This window comes from Empidonax traillii, unplaced genomic scaffold (genome assembly GCF_003031625.1).
Source record: "Empidonax traillii isolate 1590-97213 ecotype Southwest subspecies unplaced genomic scaffold, ASM303162v1 scaffold2418:size28549, whole genome shotgun sequence".
Classification (NCBI taxonomy): domain Eukaryota; kingdom Metazoa; phylum Chordata; class Aves; order Passeriformes; family Tyrannidae; genus Empidonax; species Empidonax traillii.
In genome coordinates, this window is record NW_020957611.1 from 6,289 (window position 1) to 17,724 (window position 11,436).

General features: G+C 60.1%; 2 protein-coding genes across 2 annotated transcripts in view; both read left to right on the top strand.

Moving 5' to 3' along the window:
- The window catches only part of LOC114071913 (neuralized-like protein 4), a gene marked incomplete at its 5' end in the record, with an annotated part of 2,425 nt that extends 1,832 nt beyond the window's left edge, over positions 1–593 (top strand). The window contains one exon of the mRNA XM_027909795.1: positions 541–593. Within this exon, the coding sequence (XP_027765596.1) occupies positions 541–593 (53 nt within the window). The remainder of the gene's footprint in view (positions 1–540) is intronic.
- Positions 594–854: 261 nt separating this feature from the next.
- The window catches only part of NEURL4 (neuralized E3 ubiquitin protein ligase 4), an 18,131-nt gene continuing 7,549 nt past the window's right edge, over positions 855–11,436 (top strand). The window contains exons 1-17 of the mRNA XM_027909796.1: positions 855–1,023; positions 1,724–1,835; positions 2,274–2,362; positions 2,925–2,997; positions 3,782–4,070; positions 4,260–4,441; positions 4,984–5,069; positions 5,341–5,503; positions 6,085–6,286; positions 7,085–7,161; positions 7,375–7,453; positions 7,741–7,910; positions 8,207–8,335; positions 9,011–9,156; positions 10,057–10,272; positions 10,506–10,604; positions 11,215–11,394. Coding sequence (XP_027765597.1) covers positions 1,015–1,023; positions 1,724–1,835; positions 2,274–2,362; positions 2,925–2,997; positions 3,782–4,070; positions 4,260–4,441; positions 4,984–5,069; positions 5,341–5,503; positions 6,085–6,286; positions 7,085–7,161; positions 7,375–7,453; positions 7,741–7,910; positions 8,207–8,335; positions 9,011–9,156; positions 10,057–10,272; positions 10,506–10,604; positions 11,215–11,394 — 2,301 coding nt within the window. The 5' untranslated portion in view covers positions 855–1,014. The remainder of the gene's footprint in view (positions 1,024–1,723; positions 1,836–2,273; positions 2,363–2,924; positions 2,998–3,781; positions 4,071–4,259; positions 4,442–4,983; positions 5,070–5,340; positions 5,504–6,084; positions 6,287–7,084; positions 7,162–7,374; positions 7,454–7,740; positions 7,911–8,206; positions 8,336–9,010; positions 9,157–10,056; positions 10,273–10,505; positions 10,605–11,214; positions 11,395–11,436) is intronic.

Here is an 11,436-nt window from a genome sequence, read left to right on the forward strand (position 1 = left end):
CTGGGACAAAAGGGGCCAGGGACTGAGAGGGCATGGTTTGGGACTGATGGGGTGTAGCCTATGGTAAAAGGGGGTGGGGTCCCACAAAAGGAGTGGAGTTTAGGGTGGGTATAGGGTCTTCTCCAGACACATTCCCACTTGTGGGTGGGTGTGGTCATGAGAGAGTGGGATTTGTCTTCAGTGGGTATGGTCATGCAGTGGGTGAAGCTTTTTTGCAGTGGTGTGGCTTGCTGGTGAGTGGGGACATCGTGGCGGCAGAGCTATGCCCTCTTCACTGTGGACCGATGGGATTTGTTAGAATGGCATGGCTTGTTCAAGGGGGGTGGTGCCTTGGCTCTACCTGAAGTTCTAGGGGTGCGGCTGTTCCAAAAATGGGTGCGGCAAGTCGAGGGGTCTGTCCACCTAAAGTAAGCGGAGGTTTGCCTCCTATAATAAAGATACAGGCACTTTTTTTGCAGGGTGGTCTTTGCCTCCTTTTTGGGGGTCTGTGACCCAGTTTGAGGGGTATGGCGCTTACAAGGGGTGTGACTTTTCCCAAAGTGGGCATGTCCTATCCCGAGGAATGTGGCCTATTGAAACACCCGCTCTCATAATGGACGGATGGATTTTTCGGGTGGGGTGTATTTGTTCCTTTCTGGGAGTCTGTGACACCTTTTTTGGGTGGGCGTGGCGATTTGTAAAGGGGCTGAGGCCAATCCTGAGGGCGTGTCCACCCAAGGGGTTTGTCCCACCTGAAGTGGGTGGAGCTTCACCTGCGGTAAGGAAGATAGAAGCAATGGTTTTTTAGGGACGTTTTGTCCCATTTGTTGGGGGTCTATGCCTCCAAGCGCGGGCATGGCCTGACTGACCTCTCCCCCAGGCACGGGGCTGACCAATGAGGCGCTGCTGTTCCACGAGAAGTGCGGGGCCCTCATCAAGCTCAGCAATGGGCACAAAACGGCCGAGCGCAGGCGGCCCCTGGATGAGTTCAACAACGGCGTGGTGCTCACCAACAGGCCCCTCAGGGATGGGGAGATGTTCGAGGTAGGGCTCTGGGAGGGGTCTCAGGTGGTCCTGGAGGGGTTTGGGGGGTGTTTTGGAGGGTTCTAGGTGGTGATGTCCTCACCAACAGGCCCCTCAGGGGCAGGGAAATGTTCAGGGCAGGGCTTTGGGGGGGGGCTGGGTGTGTCCTGGAGGGGTTGGGAGGGAGTTAGAGGGGTCCTGGGGGCATTTGGGGGTGTTACAGTGGTCCTGGAGGGGTTTGGGAGAAGTTACATGGGTCCTGGGGGGTTTCTGAGGGGTGATATCCTCACCAACAGGTCCCTCAGGTATGGCGAGATGTTTGAGGTGGGGTTTTGGGGGGGTCTAGGGGGGCTTAGGGGGTTCAGGGGGGGTATTGAGAGTAATTAGAGGAGTCCTGGGGTGGTCTGTGGGCGTTATGGGGGTCCTGGAAGCTGTTAAAGGGGTTCTGGGTGGTCAATGGGGGGTTCCTGTGGGATTTTAGAGGTTTCTGACCCCCCTTTTTCCTCCTTGGACCCCCCCATATCCACATTGACAAACTGGTGGACATTAGAGGGGTTCTGCAGGGTGTTTGGGTTCTGGGGGTCATGGGGGGTGTTTTGGGGTTCTTGAAGGACATTTTGGCAGTCGTGGGATGTCTTAAAGGGGTTCTGGGTGGTCCTGGGGGTGTTCCTGTGGGATTTTGGGGGTCCCTGACCCCCCTTTTCCCCCTTGGCCCCTCCAGATCCGCATTGACAAACTGGTGGACAAGTGGTCGGGGTCCATCGAGATTGGGGTCACCGCCCACAACCCCAACAGCCTTGAGTACCCGGCCACCATGACCAACCTGCGCTCGGGTGAGCCACCCAGAAACATGGGGGGGACCCCCTCAGATCCAGGAGAATGCCCCAAATCCAGGGGAAACCACCCTAGGTTCGGAGGGTCTCTAGCTGGAAATATTGGTGCTTTCAGGACCCCTCCAAAATAGACCTCGGGATCCCCATATCCCCCTATGAAGGGTTTTGGGGTGGACCCCTGGATGTCTGGGACCCCTCAGGGAACTCCAGAATCTCAGGGGAACCCCCCCAGATCCAGGGGAAACCCCCCCAGGGTCGGGAGGGGTGCCTCTGTTTGGAAATCTCAGTGTTTCCAAGACCTTCCAAAAATAGAGTTGGGGCTCCCAAAATCTCCTTAGAAATGATCTGGGGGACTCCCCAGACACCTGAACTCCCCCGAATTAGGGGTGGGGGACTACCCCAGCACTTGGGGCGCCCCCCAACTCTTCCATCTGCCAGGGACCATCATGATGAGCGGCTGCGGGATCCTCACCAACGGCAAAGGGACACGCCGGGAATACTGCGAGTTCAGCCTGGATGAGCTGCAGGTGACCCCCCCTGACCCTCCTCAGCCCCCTCAGAATTCAGAGACCTCCCCAAAATTCAGGGATTTCCCCCCCCAAACCTCCTTGTGATGCATAATATGGGGAGATTCCCGCACCCGAAATTCCCCTTTTTGGATGTTCTAAAAGTCTCCTGAGCCACCCCAAGATTGGGGGGACCCCTCTCGAATTTCCTGCAGTCCAGAATTCAGGGAACTCTCCCAGTGTTTCCCCAAGAGCTCATCAAATTTTGGGGGTACCCCCCCTAAACTCCCCTTATTGGAGACCCCCAGGATGCCCCAAATTTGGGGTAGTCCCCAAATCCCTCCTTTCTGCCCCCCAACCCCCACAGAACCCCCCAGATTCTGAGGGCACCCTACCAAATTCCCCCGTGAATGTCCCCAGTGTGTTCTAGAGATATTTTGTGGGGTCTCCAACCCATCCCTGCCTCCTTCAGGACCCCCCGGCGGGTTCTGGGGGGTCCTCCCAGTTTTGGGGGAGTCCCCCTGGTTTTGGGGGGCTCCCCCGGGTTTGGGGGATCCCGGTGACCCCGTTTTTGCCCCCCCAGGAGGGGGATCACATTGGGCTGACCAGGAAGGCCAACAACGCTCTGCACTTCTATATTAATGGCGTCGACCAAGGTGAGACCCAAAAACAGCGACTCCAAAATCTGCACTGCAAAATGGGGACTCCAAAACAGGGACCACAAAATGGGGACCCCAAAACCTGCCCCCCAAAACTTGCACCCCAAAACAGGGACCCCAAAATGGGGACCTCAAAATGGGGACCCCTAAACAGGGAACTTAAAACTGCATCCCGAAATAGGGACCCCAAAAATTTGCATGCCAAAATGGGGACCCAAAAACAGGGATCACAAAACAGGGAACTTAAAACTGCACCCCAAAATGGCCACCCTAAAATGGGGACTCCAAAAGGGGGACCCCAAAATGGGGAGCCCAAAACAGGGACCACAAAATGGGGACCGCAAAACTGCATCCCAAAATGGGGATCTGGAAATGGGGACTCTGAAACAGGGACCCCAAAACAGGGATCACAAAAGGGGGACCCCAAAACTCCACCCAAAAAGGGGACCCCAAAACGGGGACTTGGAAATGGGAATCTTGAAATGGAGACTCCAAAATCTGCACCCCAAAATGGGGATCGCAAAATCTGCACCCCAAAACAGGGACCCTAAAATGGGGAGTCCAGAACGGGGAACCTGAATTGGGAACCCAATGTTGACCCGCGGTGGGCCTGAGTGACCCCAAAACAGCTCTTGAGATTGTCCACTTCATGGAGTGTCCCCAGCACTGACTCTCCATGACCTTTTGGCCCCCGGCGTGTCACCAGGCTGTCCCTAGGCTGTCCCCATGCTCTCCCTGTGTCCTCATGCCTCACGATGACTCCGTGTCCCCATGTCTCCAGGAGTGGCCACGACGCTGACCCCGCAGGTGGTGTACGGGGTGGTGGACCTGTACGGGATGGCCGTCAAGGTGACCATCGTGCACAACCACAACCACAGCGACCGCCTGCGCCGCAACAACGCCATCCTGCGCGCCCTGTCCCCTGAGGGGACGCCCCGCCGGCCCCCCGGTGCCACCCACCCCTCCCCTGCGCCCCCTGTGCACCCCCCGGCCCCACGCCTGCTCTTCCACCCCAACTGCGGCCAGAAGGCGGCCGTGGTCAACGAGGGCCGGACGGCATTGCGGCCGCAGTGAGTGACCACAGGGGGATGTGGGGACATTATGGGGTCATTGGGGTGATTGGGGTGATTATGGTCAACGAGGACCACCGATGATTTCAGCCATGGGGTTGTGCTGAGTGCTTGGGCTCTGAGGAACAATGTGGTGTCCCTGTCCCTGTGGTGTCCCCATATGAGGTGACAGAGCGTCCTTGTCCCCAGTGCCACCGATGACTTCAACCACGGGGTCGTGCTGAGCGCTCGGGCCCTGAGGGACAATGAGCTGTTCCAGGTGCGCATTGACAAGATGGTGGACAAGTGGGCGGGGTCCATCGAGATCGGGGTGACCACCCACAACCCGGCCTACCTGCAGCTGCCCTCCACCATGACCAACCTGCGCTCAGGTGAGTCCCCACGGTCACTAGTGTCATCACATTGTCACCATGGGGTCACCATCCTCACCCCACCGTGACCAACGTGCACTCAGGTGAGTCACCAATGTTGACTTCAGTGTCACCATCCCCACCCCACCCCCCTGCAGCTGCCCCCCACCATGACCAATATCCCTGTGGTGACACCCCTGGGGTCACATCCCCACGTACCTGAGATGCCATCCCCTTGTCCCTGACGTGACATTGCTGTGGTGCCACCCCATGCTCTCAAGGTGACATCCCCAGTTCCCACATGCCTGAAGTACCACCTCACGTCCCCACAGTGACATCCCTGTGTCTCTGAGGTGACATCCCTGAGGTGCCGCTCTGTGTCCCCAATGTCCCTGAGGTTCCATCCCCATGTCCCCACATCCTCCAGGTGGCATCCCATGTCCCCGTGGTGCCATCCCCATGTCCCCACGTGCCCCAAGGTGCCAGCCTATATCCCCGCTGTCCCCTGTGTCCCCATGTGCCCGAGGTGCCACCTCCCGTCCCACTGTCCCTTGTGTCCCCAGGCACGTGGATGATGACGGGGAACGGGGTGATGCACAACGGCACCACCGTCCTGGATGAGTATGGACACAACCTGGACCGACTCAAGGTGGGACCCCCACACCCCCCTGGCGGAACATGAGGACATGGGAGGACATGGGGACACCCCCCAGGGGGACTTGGGGGAGACATGGGGACAGGGGGGACATGGGGACACCACACGGGGGAGGGGACACGGGGAGGGTCATGGTGACCCTGCCCCAGGTGACACTGTCCCCTCAGGTGGGGGACATGGTGGGGGCTGTGGGGACACCCCTGAGGCTCTCCTGGGGACACAGTGGGTCGTGATGGCCCTGCCCCTGGTGACACTGTCCCTTCAGGCAGGGGACACGGTGGGCGTGGTGCGCAGGGATGACGGGACCCTGCACTTCTTCGTCAACGGGGCCCCCCAAGGCCCCGCGGCCTGGAACGTCCCCCCCAACGTCTACGCTGTGGTCGACCTGTACGGGCAGGCGGCTCAGGCCACCATCGTGGACGAGGGAGGTGGGCCACGGGAACGTTGGGGACATTGGGGACATCGGGGACATTGGGGGCATTGGCTCTGTACGGGCCGCTGTTGTGGACGAGGGAGGTGGGCCACGGGAACGTTGGGGACATTGGGGACATCGGGGACATTGGGGGCATTGGCTCTGTACGGGCCGCTGTTGTGGATGAGGGAGGTGGGACATGGGGACTTTGGGGGCATTGGGGACATTGGAGACATTGAGGACACTGGATGGGTTGGGGACATTGGGGGAACATTGGGCATGATGGGGACATTGGGAGTGTTGAGGACACTGGGGTGACATCGGGGACATTGGGGGAACATTGGGCATGATGAGGTCATTGGAACACTGGAGATCTTGGGGACATCAGGGTCACTGGAGACACTAGGGGTGGTGGTGACACTGGGTCAGGGGGCTCCAGGCCAAATCTGGGGGCTCAGGACTGGGTTTAGGGGCTCCAGGCTGGTCCAGGCTGGGTCTGGGGGCTCAGGGTTTGGGGGGCGTGGGCCAGGTCTGGGGGTCTCCAGGCCAGGTGTGGCATCCGGATGTGGGCCCCACATGCCCCACCTGTGCCCCCAGAGGTGCCGCCGCTGTCAGGGGAGGGCTCGGACGGTGACAGCCCAGGGGAGTCCCCTGAGGGCTCCTCCCCGGGGGGGTCCCCGAGCGATCTCCGATTCCATCGCCTGCACGGCGCCAATGCCGTCATCACCAACGGCGGCAGGACTGCCCTGAGGCAGAACTGCCGCTCCGAGTTCAACGATGCCATCGTCATCTCCAACAGGTACAGCCCCAAAACCCAAAACCGACCCAAAAACCCCAAATCCACCCAAAAATCCAGCCCTGAACTGCAAAAACAACCCCAACCCCACCCCAGACGCAACCTTGAGGCAGAACTGCTGCTCCGAGTTCAATGGTGCCATCAGCATCTACAACAGGTGCCACCCCCAAAACCCCAAATCTGCTCCAAAAACCCCGAGTCCACCCCAAAACCCCCAAATTCACCCAAAAAAACATCCTTGTAACCCCAAAAATCACAAAATTCAACACAAAATCTGCTGCCACCTCCCAAAGGGGGTCCCCAGAGGCTTTCAGGGTCACTTGGGGCCTCCTGGGTTTGGGGTGACCCCCTGGTTTTGGGGTGCCCTCCCTGGTTTTGGGATCTCAGAGACAGGGAGCTGCGGGTGAGGGGATGTCCCTAATTCGAGCTGTCCCTGTTTTTGGGGTGATCCCCCCGTTTTTGGGGTCCCAGGGACAGGGAGCTGTGTGTGTGGGTGTCCCTATTTTGGGGTGTAGCTATTTTGGGGTGACCCCCTGTTTTTGGGGTCCCAGGGTGCTCAGGGAAGGGGAGCTGTGGGTGGGAGAGTGTTCATGTTTTTGGGATGACCTGCCCTTTTTTGGGGTCTCAGGGACAGGGAGCTGTGGAATGGGAGGGTGTCCCTATTTTGGTTTGTCCCTATTTTGGGATGACCCCCCTGTTTGTGAAGTCCTAGGGCCCTCAGGGACGAGGGGCTGTGAGGGGTGTCCCCGTCGGTTTGGGGTATCCCTATTGTGGGGTGACCCCCTGTTTTTGGGGTCCCAGGGCCCTCAGGGACGGGGAGCTGTTTGAGATCGTCATCCAGAAGATGGTGGATCGCTGGTCGGGGTCCATCGAGGCTGGTGAGGGGACACTGGGGGGACATTGGGGACACTGGGGGGACATGGGGCACTGTGGGGGCATTGGGGACACTGGGGGGACATTGGGGATAATGGGACAAAGGGGGACACAGGGACATTGGGGACAATGGGGGGGACATGAAGAGACAGTGAGGGAGATGTGGGGTCATGAGGACAGACACAAGGTGTCACCTGTCCCCCCGCATGTCCCTGCAGGTGTCACCGCCATCCGCCCCGAGGACCTGGAGTTCCCCAACACCATGACAGACATCGACTATGACACCTGGATGCTCAGGTGGGGACACCTGGGTCACCTGGGGGTCACCCATGTCCCCACGGGGTCACTTGGGGGACACCCATGTCCCCAGTGTCCCCATGGCCATGTCCCCATGTCAGTGTCCCCCCTGTCCCCACAGCATCACTGCCATTGTGGCCATGTTCCCAATGTCCCCACAATGTCCCCAGTGTCCCCACTGATGTCTCTACAGTGGCACTGCCATCACGGCCATGTCCCCATTGATGTCCCCGCAGCGGCATTGCAATTGTGGCAGTGTCCCCAGTGATGTCCCTGTGTCCCTGCAGTGGCACTGCCATCATGCAGGACGGGAACACGATGCGCAACAACTACGGCTGCGACCTGGACGCGCTGGGAACGGGCGCCCGGATCGGGATGATGCGCACGGGGACGGGGGACCTGCGGTACTTCATTGACGGGGCCGACCAGGGCGTGGCCTGCTCGGGGCTGCCACCAGGTATGGGAACACCAGGAACGCCCAGGGATATTGGGGACACCCAGGACATTGAGGGGATACAGGGACATGGGGAGGATACAGGGACATGGGGATGCGGGGACAGGGAGACCTGTGGTACTTCATCGAAGGTGCGAACTCTGGTGTCTAGGTGACACTGAGGTGACAGTCAGGTGACGCAGGTGACACTGAGGTGACACAGGTGTCCAATCCCCAGAGGTTTATGCCATGGTGAATCTCTATGGTCAGTATGTCAGGTGACACTGAGGTGACACAGGTTACACTGTCCCTGTCCCCAGAGGTGTATGCTGTGGTGGATCTCTATGGTCAGTGTGTCCAGGTGTCCCTCACTGGGGCCACCGGCCCGACCGACAACAGCCTGGCCCCCGGAGCCCCCCCGGAGAAGGCCTGTCCGCCCCCCTCTCCAGGTGGGCACGGTGGGGGGGATTGGGAGGGTAGTGGGAGGGACTAGGGGGGCACTGGAAAGCACTGGGGGGGCACTGGGAGGGACTGGGAGGGCACTCGGAGGGACTGGGGGGTCACTGGGAGGTGCTGCCCCTGGCCACACCCCCTTTCCCATGACCACACCCCTTGCCCTGCAATCCCTGCCCTCACCAGCAATTCTGGGGAGTCTGTGCTCTGGGGGGAGGTGTGTGGGGATCCCATAACCCCTCCCCCTGCCCCCCCATCCCCCCACAGTCCCCAGGCCGTGCCAGGGGTCCCACAGCCCTTGGAAGGTTGACAGGAAGGGGTGGAGGTCCCATAACCCATTCCCCATTCCCCCACAGCCCCCTGGCTGTGCCAGGGGTCCCAGGGGGAATCTGTGCTCTGGGGGAGGTGGGTGGGGGTCCCATGAACCCCTCTGCCTGCAGCCCCCAGGCCGTGCCAGCCCATGGGAGGTGACAGGAAAGGGGTGGGGGTCCCATAGCCCCTCTTCCCCTGCAGCTCCCAGGCCGTGCCAGGGGTCTCAGGGGGTCTGTGCTGAGAGTGGAGGTGGGTGGGGGTCCCATAACCCGTTTCCCCCTGCAGCCCCTGGGCTGTGCCCAGGGGTGACAGGGAAGGGATGGAGGGGTGGGGGTCCCATAACTCATATTCCCCCACAGCCCCCGGGCCGTGCCAGCGCTTCCACGGGCGCTGCGGGCAGAACGTGGCTCTGGGGGCTGAGGGCCTGGGGGCCGCGCGCGTGGCCGGCTACTGCCACGGACTCGTCTTCTCCCGCTCCCACCTGCGCCCCGGAGAGCTCTTTGAGGTGGGCAGGGCTTGCAGGGACTCGAAGTTTGGAATTAGGGGACGCTGTCTGTTTCAGAGAAGGGGGAGTGGTGGGGTTGGATACGCCCGCACGGCGGTGGGGTTAAGGGAGGGACATGCCTACATGGGGGTAGGATCGTCAGGGAGGGGTCAAGGGAAACCCCACCACCTGCAAGGGGGTACACAGCCTCCAACTCACTCTCCAGGTGATCCCCCACCCCACCTGTTGTGGGCGGAGCCCTGTCGTGCCCCACCCCCTAAGATTCACTTATCCAAGCCCCACCCCTCTAAGCCCTGCCCCTCTAATCCTCAAACCTCAAATCTCCCTTTAAGATCTGCCCCGAGGCCTATTTGTCTAAGCCTCTCGGCTCTAAGTCGCACTCCTCTAATCTCTGCCTAAGCTGCAGTTATCCAAGTCACTCCCCTCTAAGCCCCACCTAAGCGCCACCTATCTAAATCCCACCTCTCTAATCCCCACCTATCTAAGCCCTGCTTCTCCAAGCCCCGTTTATCTAATCCCCATCTACCTAAACCCTGCCTATCTCAGCCTCTCTCTCCAAGCCCCACCTATCTAAGCCCCACCTATCCAAGCCCTTCCTGTCTAAATCCTATCCATCTAATCCCTGCCCCTGTAAACCTCACCTATCTAAGCCACTCCCTTCTAAATCCCTGCCATCTAAACCCCACTTGTTTAAACCCTGTCTCTCTAATCCCCACCCAAGCCCCACTTATCTAATCCCTGCCTATCTAAGCTCCACCTATTTAAGTCCTGCCCCTCTAATCCCCTCCCCTCTAATCCTCACCTACTTAATCCTTGCTCCCTTAAGCCCCACCCAACTAATCCCCTCCTACTTGATCCCCGCCCATCTAATCCCTGCCCATCTTCCCCTGTGGGTCCCAGGTGCGGATCGAGGCGCTGGACGAGCGCTGGGCGGGCTCGGTGCGCCTGGGGCTGACGGCACTACCCCCCGGGCAGGGTCCCCCTGGCCCCCCCGCCCTGCCCCCGACGCTGCTCGACCTTCCCGCGCCTCCCACATGGGTGGTCTCAGGGGCTGAGGTGCGGAGGAATGGGACCCCCACCCGCCACAACTACGGCGTCTCCCTCGACAGGCTGGCGGTGAGGAGGGACAGGGGGCTTGGGAGAGGGTTTGGGGGGTCCCTGGAGGGGTTTGAGGGGCTCAGGGAGGTTCCTGAGGGGGATTTTGGGGATCTCAGGAGTGTCCTAGGTTGGTTTAGGAGAGGGTTTTGGATGATTTTGGGGTGTCCCAGGTTGGGAACCACCTAGGAATGGTTTCAGGGTGATTTGGGGGTGATTTTGGGGTGATGTGGGGTGATTTTTGGGTGCCTCAGGTTGGGAACCGCCTGGGGATCCGGCGTGGGGCCGACGACTCGATGCACCTTGTAGTGGATGGGCAGGACATGGGACCCGCAGCCACGGGTGTGGCCAAGGTACCGCCCCCCCCAACCACACCCTGGACACCCCCCTGGACACACCCTGATCACACCCCTGGACAGCTCCCCCAGCAACCCTGGCCATGACCCCAAAACAACCCTAACCTTCACATCCTCCCCGTGACATCACAGCCTTCCTTACGATGTCACACTTCTTTTACGATGTCATTGATCCCTTGTGACATCACAGTTCTCTTGTGACATCACACCTCCCCTATGACATTACTGTTCCTCTGTGACATCACACCTCCCTTGTGAAATCACGTCCTCCCTGTAACATCATGGCTCTCGTGTGACATTGCAGCCTCCTCTGTGGCATCACATTGTTTCCTGTAATATCGTACCTCCTTTGTGACATCAAATCTTTCTCTGTGACATCACACTTCTCCTGTGATGTCACATCCCCCCAGTGACATCACACACACAACCCCCCTCTAACATCACTTTCCCCCCAGAACACCTTCATGGCCCTGGACCTGGGGGGAGGGGGTGGAGCTTTGCTGTGATGTCACACCTCTCTCTCTGACATGACACACACTCCCTAACGTCACCCCTACCCCCTACCCTGTGACATCACCTCCCCCCCATGACGTCACTGTCCCCCCAGAACGCCTTCGTGGCCCTGGACCTGTACGGCCGTGTCACCGCCGTGTCCATCGTTAGTGGGGGGGGTGGGGCCGAGCCGGGCCCCTCCCACAGCCCCTCTCCCACGCACAGCCCCTCCCCCACCTGCGCCACCAATGCCCTCCCCCCCCCTCCCGGCGGGGACGGGGCAGGAGGGGACTGGGTGAGCCTGAGGGGTACTGGGAGGAACTGGGAGGGGAATGGA